Source organism: Labrus mixtus, chromosome 15 (genome assembly GCF_963584025.1).
Source record: "Labrus mixtus chromosome 15, fLabMix1.1, whole genome shotgun sequence".
NCBI lineage: Eukaryota > Metazoa > Chordata > Actinopteri > Labriformes > Labridae > Labrus > Labrus mixtus.
In genome coordinates this window covers 7678324-7689770 of record NC_083626.1, presented here as the reverse complement: position 1 = coordinate 7689770, position 11447 = coordinate 7678324, and the positions used below count along the sequence as shown (strand labels likewise).

At 41.3% G+C, this 11447-nt stretch overlaps 1 protein-coding gene across 2 annotated transcripts; it reads right to left on the bottom strand.

The window, feature by feature from the left end:
- Nucleotides 1-1884: 1884 nt before the first annotated feature.
- Nucleotides 1885-11052, bottom strand: znf341 (zinc finger protein 341). Of its 2 annotated transcripts, none has more exons than XM_061057624.1 (16): nt 10909-11052; nt 10238-10348; nt 8957-9147; nt 8640-8789; nt 8174-8485; nt 7493-7676; nt 7279-7372; nt 7096-7186; nt 6508-6706; nt 5044-5300; nt 4732-4940; nt 4301-4397; nt 4048-4180; nt 2877-2988; nt 2704-2774; nt 1885-2485 (listed from the first exon to the last, which is right to left on the bottom strand). In XM_061057624.1, the coding sequence occupies exons 1-16, from the start codon at nt 10937-10939 to the stop codon at nt 1926-1928; spliced, it is 2802 nt and encodes a 933-aa protein (XP_060913607.1). In that variant the 5' UTR covers nt 10940-11052; the 3' UTR covers nt 1885-1925. The 2 variants fall into 2 exon arrangements, with proteins under 2 accessions (XP_060913607.1, XP_060913608.1); XM_061057625.1 differs by having other exon boundaries at nt 7279-7369.
- Between the last annotated feature and the right edge of the window lie 395 nt (nt 11053-11447).

Sequence of the window (11447 nt, the reverse complement as noted above, 5' to 3'; positions counted from 1 at the left end):
CTGAGGAACATCAAACTCAGGTGCTGATTGTTTGTCAAGGAGAAGCCATTTCCCTCCACCTTCTCTGGGTGCTTTTGTCTCCACGAGCCCACCGAGGTGGTCTGTCGCGTCCGTCATTAGCCTTCAGGTAGCCTTATGTTCACCCTCAGGCGTCGTCAGGTATCCACACCTCGAGGAGTATGACATGTTCTTTTGAAGAAACTGCACCAGTGTTGCAAATCTAGAAAACGTGAAGCTGATGAATTGTGGCTTAAACTGTGATTTAAGATGCAGGACAACTACTGAGACAGATTCAGTGAGTGTGATCAAAATGAATGTATCGTGATGAAAACTGAATCGGTGAAGTTGCCTCTTTACATTCTTTGTTTTGTTTTTTTTTTAACCCTGTGCTGTTTTAATCTTGTTCTGGGGTCGATCACATATTAAAATCCTGGGATGTAGTGAATAAGAACATGTGTAAATATCATAATGAAGTTGCTCCAGAGTGTAAAACTAAACCACTGTCACTTTCCTGTACATGCAAACAAGTTGTAAATGGTGTCAATAACAAAGTTTCTTTTGTAAAAGAGAGGTTTTAATAAGAGGTTTAAATGCTATAACACTATATTTTCTTTTCCCTGGTTTAACTTCTGATGTACATGAAAAAGATGTGTAATATAGAAATTGTCACCTTAATAAATTAAATCAAAAAATGTGTGTGTGCGTGTCTTGGATGAAGGAACCAGTGTCAGCATTCAGACATTGTGTATCGTCCCTGAATGTTTCTTATCATGATTTATGATTTACCATTCTGAAAAACTCTGCAAGTTCAAGGGACGTAAAGCTTTTACTTTGATAAGTTTGTCCATCAGGTGACTTCTTCGCTGAATCAACAGATAAGATGTAAAAGCTTACCAGCATGTAACTGATGAAGCACAACACAAACACATCGACCACTGACATCTGTGCATGCTTCATTATTTTCATATGGTCCAACAGGGTCGATATTAACCAATAAGGATGTTCAATCGATACATCGGTGCATCCCCAGTTGAAAAGGATAGTTACGGGACGGTGGGTAAACTAGTGTAGTACTATAAATCGGTCTTTGTCTAAATACTGGTTTCTAGACCACTTTTTGAAGGTCTAGTTCTCGTCTCGGTCTCGGATTGGGAAGACTTCAGATTGTAAATCAAGACCACCACTGATAGGCTATTTGTCCACATCATCACTGTGATTAAAAGGAAAATTCCTCTTTCTAAAAGAACAAATAACTTAAATTCATTCATAGTTAGATTTTTATCCCCCGGTTACCTTCCCATTTTCACGATCTGAATGAGTGACACGCCCCCTAAACACATGATGATTTTTTTGTGACATTTATGGTCTTGGTCTTGTCTCAGTCTCGCCCGGCCTTTTTCTTGATCTTGACTCGATCTCGAACCCTAAATTTCTTGGTCTTGGTCTTGTCTCGGTCTCTGAGCACTCTGGTCTCAGGTATGTCTTGGTCTCGGTTAGCGTGGTCTTGGTTTTAGGGTAAACTAACGTATAGAATAAATTGCACGGATACTGAACATCAAGTAAAATGAATTTATAAATATGAAAAAGAAACACTGCCACAAGTGTAAGCTTATATAATAATTTAGTGTTTGCGACATAAATCATAGAAAATGTTGCCATTGACATCATGAAACTTTAACTGAACAACTGCAGCTTCACATCAGCCCCCCCCCTCCTCCTCCTCCTCCTCCTCCTCTTCCTCCTCCTCTCCAAATCATTTTCATTCACAGTAATTAAAGTTAAAACAGTGCAATAATTTAAATAATGTTTTAATTTAAAACAAGTACCTAGAAAATTCCCAGACGCTGACAGTTTTTAATAAATTATGTTTGACTGGGTGTGATCGGTCCGTGTCCAGGAACTTTCCTACAAGATGATGCTTGAAACTACAAACATGACTGCTGCAAACAGTTTTGGTCATTGCTCTGAATCTGTTGACTCTGTTCCATGCCGTCATCCTCTTCCCCTCTTTCCGTCTGTCCTTCAGTGTGTGTGATCGACATCGCAGCCTGACAGCCCTCATCGTTCCCCCCCTCCTCTTCCTCCTCCTCATCATCCTCCTCATCCTCCTCCTCCTCCTCCCCCCTGTGTGTGTCCATCTGCTCCTTTAAGCCGTCCTCCTCTCCGTCTCCCTCCTCGCTCTCTGTCCTTTTTGCTTTTCTCATGAACCTGCTTCTTCTGCCGTCCTCCTCTTCATCCTTTTCCCCACTCGTTGGTACTCCTTCACCCTCGTCCTCCTCCCCCTCTTCTGTGCCTCCTTCAGCTCCCGTCCCGTTCCCCGCTGCGGGACATTTGTGATCTCTGTAATAACTCTGTCTGGTGAATCCCTTGTTGCAGGTGGAGCATCTGAAGCGGTAGTTATCTGTGTGGGACTGCTGATGCTCGAGCATGTGAGCCCTGCGGCTGAACGCCTTCTGACAGAACAGACACTTGTAGGGTTTGATACCTGGAGAAGAGAGAAAGAAGTTGGTTGGAAAGGAGGAGAATATGTGACCTTTAAAAACAAACAACTCTAAAGAATACAAAAAAATTTATCCAGGCTCATTTGACGAGAAATATTATATATTAAATATTTAAATCTAATCAAAATGTCAGACCATCACAAATATATCAAGATACGTTTGCTGTTGTCGTTCTTTTTTATTATTTGTATTATTCTCTTACCAGAATGTGACAGGATGTGGGCTTTGAGTTTGTCTGGTCTGTTGAATTCCTTGGTGCAGCCTACATGTGACCTGAGGGACAAAGGAACGTTAAAATCAAATCAAATAACGACACACCGAGCAGAACAAGTGAAGAAACGTCCGAGAGGTTTATATGATGAACAAAAGTCTCACCTAAAGGGACACTTGTATTTCTTGAAAGGTTCATGGATCAGCATGTGTCGTTTCACTTTGTCCTTCCGGTTGAACGTCGCCTCACAGAGGGAACATTTGTACGGCTTTTCACCTACAAAATGACACGACAAGTTGATCTGATGTGATGCAGGACTTGACAGTGACAACCATGACGATACCATGTCCAGAAAAATATCAACGACTTACACCCCTCATGCATCATTATGGACATTTTTGTCCATTTGGGCAAATGTTTCCTCTTTATCTGGCCATCATTGTGTCTGTGTTAGTGCATATGGTACACATTTTTGTAAGAAAGTCTCTCTCTTGACACATTTTGGAATGCAATTTTTTTTTTTTTTTAATAGATCAATTGAACACTGTGAAACATGTTTACTACCCTCTTAAGTCACTAAGGACAAAAATGTCCACTTTTAAAAAACTGCTATAAACAACTTCAGCCCTGCTCAAACTACCAAACATTCAATCATTTTTATGAATTTAACCCTTTAAATGCCAGTTTGATTACATGATGTCACTGTTGTTATTTTAGAAAAAAACACAAAAATGACTTATTTTCCATATAACAAATATTTGGTGGCTGGGGGATTTTTTTTAAAATCAGTCTTGGATATGTCAAAGATTATCCAAAATATTGACTTTGATGCATTGTTAGTTTTTGTGTAGCATCAGATTTCAAATGTAGTTCCTTGTTTGGACATTGGAGGGCGTAAATGTCCAATTTACTAAAACGGCTATAAAAATAGAACAGATTAATATTTTTTTTCTACTTTTTATTTTTTGCATAAATCTCTTAAACAACTCCAGCCCTGCTCCAAACTATGAAATATTGAATAATTATCAGGAATTTAACCCTTAAACTGCCAAAATCATGTAATCAACTGGCATGAGCAGGGCTGAAGTTGTTTAAGAGATGTATGCAGAAAAAAAAAAGTAGAAAAAAAATATCAATCTGTTCTATTTTTAAAGCAGTTTTTTGAAGGTGGACATTTTTGTCCTCAGTGATTTAAGAGGGTAGTAAATTAAACTGATGCCTGAGGGTTAACTCAGACATCAAAAGAGAATCACCGGCTAAACTATCAACACCAGCCTGTTCAAAAAAAATCAAAACCAGAGGGAAAAGGATGACACCTCTAGAAGCCGCTCTCACCTGAGTGAATTCTCGTGTGCAGTTTGAGGTAGTGCTCCGTCTTGAAGGCCTTCTTGCAGATCTGACACTTGAACCTCCCGCCAATGCCGTGTGTGGGGAGGTGGCGTCTGAAGTATCTTTCACAAGGGAAGACCTGATGTTCCACAAAGAGAACAGGTCTCAAACAGGGACAGTAAAAAACCCTGAACATGTGAGAGCACACTTGAAGGCTATGATGACAACAGTAACGTGTTTAAGTGAGTGTGCAGGATACCTTCTGACAGTGTGGACAGGGATAGTTGTGTGAGGCAGTCAGTAGATGTTGCTCCAGTGCTTCCTGGGTAGAATATCTGCTCTGACACTTCACACACCTGAGGAGAAACATAAGGGGGGAACATGGTGTACTGAGCAACTACAGAAAGAGATTTTGTCACAGCTAAAATAAATGATTTTTTAATGAAATAAAAATGGGTTAAACCCTTACATGCATAGAGGATTGTGGTAAACTTATTACGCTTAGAATAACAAATACCTTAGGTTGCAAATTAAAGATGAGAGTAGTAAATCAGTGTCTCTTATTCCACATTAACTTTGTGTTTATTTTATTTGCTTGCAGTCCAGACACCGGGGCAAAAGGATGCAGGTGTTCTCCCCTCTTTTCTACAACTGTGCAATAAAAACATGACAACAAGTGTTGGAGCTGACCTGTAGATGGCGGTTTCTTTGCGCGTGTTCTGCTGTGGGCAGAAGCAGTGGGAGTACTGGTGCACTCCCAGCTCAAAGAGCGAGGGGAACACCTTACTGCAGAGGTGGCAGCGATAGGTCAGCTGCTCCTGGTGCGTCCTGATGTGCTCCAGGAACTGATCCAACTTGTGGAAGGTCTGAGAGCAGGACTTCAGCACACATTTATAAACCTGCAGAGAAGTAGAAGTGGCTGTCTTTATTGGCATGCAAAAAAAAAAAACCCACAAACCTACAGCTTATGGTGTTTTATTACGTCTGCTCCTCTGTACTCACCTGCTCCCCTTTGTGCTGCGTCAGGTGGGACTTGAGCTGGAAGTAGGTTTTGAACTTGCTGGCACAGAACTGGCACTGATAGGAGCTGTCGACCACGACTACTACCTGTTTGGTCTGAGCCTGGCACTGCTGGTTCTGGTTGGACTGCACCTGCTGCTGCAGCAGCTGAGGAGGCCCGCTCTGAACGGGTTCCCCCCGGCTGCCCTCCAGACCAGCACAATCCTCGGCGGCGCTCTCCTCCAACTCCCCCGGAGCTTCTGTAATCACACATTGTGTTAGCTTTAAAACCTGGAGGCATAAATCTGATCCTGGGTCTGCAGCTGCTATTGTTTTTGTATATGCTGATCTTATCTTTTTTTATTTTCTTCATTAAAGCCTTTGCACACCCACACAGGTGTCAGTGGGACCGTGGTTAGACCTCTGCTCAGGAATATGTGGGTGTGGAGACAGCTCCACTTCCCTGTTCATTTAGCAGAAACAGTTTGAGAAGGAGAACTTGATGACCTGTTATCTTACTTGTTGCTTCAAATTTATTACATCATAAATTGTCTAATCATATAGAGTCATTAAAAACACCTGAGTGGGTGTGCAGGGGCTTTCATGTGTCATTTATGTATTTTTTACAGTCAATAAATTAAAAAAAAGTCTATCATGATGAATCACAAGTTTGAAATACTTTTATTTAAATTTTAAAGTTTTAAAACACTCAAAGATGTGCCACATTAAAATGCAAAGAAAGACACCAGCAGGCTGCTGCAACACAGCCCAAATAGTTGATTTGGGATTTGGGATGCAACATCAGATTTCAAGTGGGTCCCAGGCCACCCAGACCAACCCCCTGGATCTCCCCTTGTCCCCCTTGCAAAAGGATCCTGCATCCCTCCAGCTCACCACACACACCACTACAGATGTTTTCATAATGGCGATCTGTGAGTTAATGACGCTGATCATTTGATTTTTCACTATGAAAAGAGACTCGAGTCTGCAGTGCAGGTCTTAGATTTCACTGACAGTCAACAGAACTGTTGAGGAGCATCCCTGCAGAGGCTTCATGATCCAGCAAGTCTTTTTATTTCACGTCATCACTCTGGTCCAGAACGATCCACTTGGTCGCTATCGCTTTCCCTGCTGAGTCTGCATTTTGCTTCGTCCTCTTCATTTAATGATTTCATTGATAATTAAGGTGAATGACGCTCTGTGTAAATTTGCATATGAAGCGGGAAAGTCGTATGACTAATTTGCTTAAGATGAATTACATGCCTTAACGCGGAAATGTTGACAGCCCGAGTTTTAACGATATGTAACAGTCTTCTTATCTGTCAGTTATTTGTTTCCATGTATTTTTCTGCATTTTATGTCCGTATAGTTTAAATCACTGTGCAGCACTTTGGTAACCTTTGTTGTTTTTTTAAAATGTGCCTGCTGTATAAATAACACAGATTGGATAATGTTACATCACATTACCTGTCTGAGCTGCTTCTTCGTCTGCTTGTGTTTGAATGTTCTGCTGCTGAGACGCCTCCATCTCCTCAGATTCGCTCTGATGCTGCTGATGATGATGATGATGGTCTCCGCCTCCCTCTTCCTCATTGGATGACACTGGTACCACTTTCACTGTGATCGGTAATCTTGACACTGTGCTGGCTACACCCATCGGCCAAACCTTCAAAAACAAAAGAAGACAGCTGCTGTGAGTGTGTTTTAGGAATTGGCTGCATCAGTATCTATCTTTTTGAACTGTTTTTGTCCACTTCTCTCTTAAATCACAGGTCTAATCCTACTGAGTTCAGCGAGGTAAATGTGGTAATGTGGTTTTAAAGTTTGACAAGTGAAGCAGCTGTGATTAAGTGAGGTGGGAATCAGCAAACAGTCATTGGCGGGTAACATACCGTTTGCCGATATCTGAAGTGAACTTCTTTGTTAGGATGTATATTGTCAATTTAATTCATACTTGAGGTGTTGTATATGACATAAGACAATCTTTTTGTGCTCGCTTAGATGATGTTTTTGTGCAGAGTACAGCAAAGAGAGAAAACTGATTATATTTCAAACCTTGTGTGTCTGCATGTGTTTCTTCACGTTGGACTTCTGAGCAAAGGCTCGTCCACAGACGATGCACTGAAACGGTTTCTCTCCCGTGTGACTTTGACAAGAAAAAAAAAGAGTTAGAAGTTTGAATTGTTCTTCGTCCAATCAGGAGAGAGATACAGTCTGATGTGCTGGCATGAAAGTCACCTTCTAATGTGCTGCTGAAGATCAAAGTTTTTGGAGAAGATTTTGTCGCAGAAGTTGCACTTCAGCTTCGGTCCTTTTCCTTTCAGCTGCTCTGCTGAGGAGAGAAGATGTATCTGTGATCATTATGAACTTTATTCACATCTATGACCATCTGTGGGTTTTTTTTGTCCTCAAGTTGTTGGATCAAAAGAACATTTAAAATATCCTCACATACCGTTGGCTCCATCAGGGCTTTTTTTGCTGCTCCTCGGCCGTTTGGGAATGATGACCTTCTCAAAGTCGCCGAGTTCCGTCAGGTTGGTGGTGATGCTGCAGATCTTTGTTTTGGTGCATTGTTTCCCAGGACTGTATACGGGAGGGGTGGTGAACGACTGGCTCTCCACACACTGACTGGGAACCTGAAGACAGAAACACAGACACAGAACTTTTCATTGTTCTACCTTTGTTTGATCACATATGCGAGCTGTCTTAAATTCTTCTTCAAATTCCTGTTTCATTTATGACCACATGCAGAACATTTCTGTCATACTTGCCATGTTCAAAATTTAATTTAATTACATTTTCAAACCTTTATTTATTTTCCAAAGGACACTGAGACACCTTCAACATTACAAGCACAGTAAAAAAAAAAGCAAAAACACAACAAACACTCAGAATTAGTGACAAAAACCACTGAGATCCATTACAAGCAATTTGAAACAAAGTAGCTGGAACATCAAAATTCTAAACTCTGGAAGAGAGGGACGAACTCCGATCCTTAGAGTTTTCTGATTTACCGCGTTCAGTAAAAGCTCGAGGGACTTTAAGAACAAGCCAATCAACAAGCTTGTTCAACTCATATTACTCCTACCAAAAAAAAAAGAAAAGAAATAATAAAAAAAACAGCTTAACTCACTTGTACAGGGTGAAAAGGTTGCAGTCCGAGGGTGTGGATCTCTGCACCGCCACCGCCGGCCATGTGGGGCAGCGTGCTGTACACCTGCACCACAGAGTTACTGTGGCTGGATGGCACCTGTGAAGAGAGCGGCTGTTGCTGCTGCTGCTGCTGCGGCTGTCCAGTCGGCAGGGGGTGGGCTTGTGTCTGACTGGAGGGCAGGGGGTGGGAGGCGTGCTGCTGGTGCTGCTGCTGCTGCTGGTGATGATGGTGGTGGTGGTGATGATGGTGCTGCAGGTAAGACACACCAGCTGTGTGCATGCTCAGGTTACTCTGCAATACAAAAAAAGAAGGAAGCATGTTTTTTAAGTGTGTGAGCTTCAAATAGAAATAAACCTGGAATCATGATGTGATGTTTCATGGAGGTTAAGGACATACAGATGTGAGAGAAGTCCAAACATCTGCTGCTTGTGTCGCTCCGTCTTACCTGTATGGGCGCCTGCATGCTGGCCATGGGCTGGTCGATGGAGGTGAAAGCTGAGATTGCCGACATGAGAACATCGTCGCTGACCAGCACATTGCCCTGGACCAGAGTGTGTGTCAGCGGAGAGGGAGGGACCGTGATGTAGGTCGATACCTGATGGAGACGAGGGATGGGGAAAAAATACAGAAAATGTTTAAGTTGTAAATAATTTCAGTCCCAATGTATGAGCCAACCATCTGATCGAATTATCATTAAAAACAGTAGTGATCAAACAATTTGTAAAATCATACAGAGAAATAAAAAACAACAGTCCTCCTTACCTGTCTGTTTGCGGGAGTCTGTGGTACGGAGCTGATGGAGGGCACGGGGGTGTACGCGTTCGTGGAGGCCAAGGACACTGTGGACAGGGAGGGGGCGCTAGACTGGCACTGCTCCCTCTTGTGAGTCATGAAGGCCGGGAGAGAGTTGAACTGTTTCTTACACTTCCCGCACAGAAACACGTCCTCGTCGTCTGCAGGGCGGACGAACAAGAGGGGAAAGTTAGAATAACAAACTCTCAGCGCCTGTGAACTGTCACAACCTGCAGAACTTATTCACATATTTGAAATATTCAAATAAATGTATTTATGGTTGCTGTTTTTATATAGCTGGTTTCTGCTGAGAGACATCTGGTTTTCTGTTGTGTGTTTATATCATCTATTGTGTTTATTGTTCTGTCAAGCACTTTAGGAAGCATCGTTGCACTAAAGGTGCTTTTTAAATTATGTTTTATATATATATATTAACGTATTTCTTATCAAGAGAAGTAAAACAGACTCAATGCAGGAATCATCAAAGATCAGGTCAGAGCAGAAACAACACAGCATGGTGCTTTTACTGACCGTTTTAATTTTTGTTTTTATGGCGTTAAAATGTGGAACTCGCTCCCTTTGGACACTCAAATTACAAGCTCTCTATCTTTTATATTAAAATGAAAAAGTTTGAATGTGCCTTTTGATTTGGAGTAATATCTCACCCTTTGTTTACCGCATACTTTGTTGTTTTACCGTACAAATGTATAATTCTTTTTAACTTTTCTGAACTGCTCACCCCCGATCTGCCGACACCAACCTCCCCCCGAACCCCCCTGATTAAGCTCTGCTCTATGGGGGGACAGGGTCTTCTATTCTGCTGCCCCACGACTCTGTAATTCTCTCCCTGACCACCTGAGGGCCCAACAGACTGTGGGAAAAAAGAGCTTTCTCTTAAAAAGTCACTGCTCTTACATGTTTTATGCTCATGTTTTTACCTCTGCCTGATATTACCCGTTAGTTAATTGTTGTTTTAATTATTTTTCAAATTGTAGCACTTTGAGATTTGCTCCAAATGTAAAGTGCATTTTAAATAAAATGTTATATTACTATTATTTTGAACTATTGTATTTTTGTCTCCTGTCTAGTTTCAATCCTCAGGGAACACTTTGGTGTGACAAAAAATAAAGCTGAGTTGAGTGTGACCACAAACACGCTCGATTTAAACGTTTCTGACACCAACAATGACAGAACATCAGAGGGGTAAGTTGTTACCGCTGGGCTGTCATTGACTGTATTTGCTGTACACACCCATAGACTGGATGGTGGACGTCCCAGAGACATTCTGGTTGTTTGGGTCAGGAACTCCGCCTTGGCCATCCAGCAGAGACTGGACCGCCAGGACTGTCTGGTTGTCCATGCCTGAAGAAGAAGAAGAAGGAGGAGGAGGAGGAGGAGGAGGAGGAGGAGAAGAAGAAGAAGGAGGAGAAGAAGAAGAAGGAGAAGAAGGAGGAGGAGAAGAAGAAGAAGAGGGGTAGGTTGTGGGGGGGATGTTATTGCTGTTATAGCCATATACAAGCAATGCTTTTAGCTTGCTGTGAATCCTGTACGATTAACACAAAGTTATTATCAGTCCTTAAAATAATGAAGGAAACATAAATTGTGTTTTTATCAAAAATGTTTTGCTGCAAAAACATTATCATTCAGTCGACTTATATTTATCCATGTCGTTATGTTGCCTCAGTGCAATAAGATGAGGACAATGTGGAGTCACATAAGCTCAGAATAATAATCAATGTGTTTGTTTACAGTCACAGCCCCTCTTCCCTCTCTGTGCTATTCTCATTGTTATAACAGAGATGTTAGCATCAACATCGTCCTCTGCACATTGAAATGTTCCTCTACTGCCGACTCTGTCAACAATTCACATTTTCGTTTAATTATAGTTGTACTTAAGGGGTAATTTACAATTTTGTTCCTACCTTCAAGCACTTCAAATATTGCCTGCGCCATCTTGGAGCTCTTCTGCTGCGCGATCGGCGCTCGATTAGCAGAGTCTGCCTGTTGAGGTACACTCCCTTCACCTCGGAGGACAGACAACAAAAACTATAACAAGGAGAGACTGAGTAAAAGCGAAATTTTATAAATTACTATCACATAAACAATAATCCGACCGAAGGAAATTAATGTAATAGTTGTGGGGCTTTTTTCTTTGTCTTGGACGAAGTGATCAATTTGATGTATCGTTTTATATTTTTTTAAAGTGTTTTAATGTAAATGTACATTAATGAATATAAACCTTTGCTTGAATACAATGATATGTAATATATAAGAAGAAGCTCAAAATTATAAATAATTTCATCTTAAATAAATCTGCAAACATTTTGTAGTACATATGTAAACATTTGAATGACAGTCTCAGCATGGGATTCACAATTTAAATCGATGTTTAACTAATAATTTTTTTTTGGTAGATCCTGAACGCATCATGTGAGCGATGACTCTGAGTTCGATAAAGTGA

Coding starts and splice junctions, on each gene's coding strand:
- znf341 (XM_061057624.1), bottom strand. CDS start 10,939: ATGGCGCAGGCAATATTTGAAGTGCTTGAAG. Junction 9,148..10,237: donor GTCCACCATCCAGTCTATGG/GTGTGTACAGCA, acceptor TCCGCCCTGCAG/ACGACGAGGACGTGTTTCTG. Junction 8,790..8,956: donor AGACTCCCGCAAACAGACAG/GTAAGGAGGACT, acceptor CGTCTCCATCAG/GTATCGACCTACATCACGGT.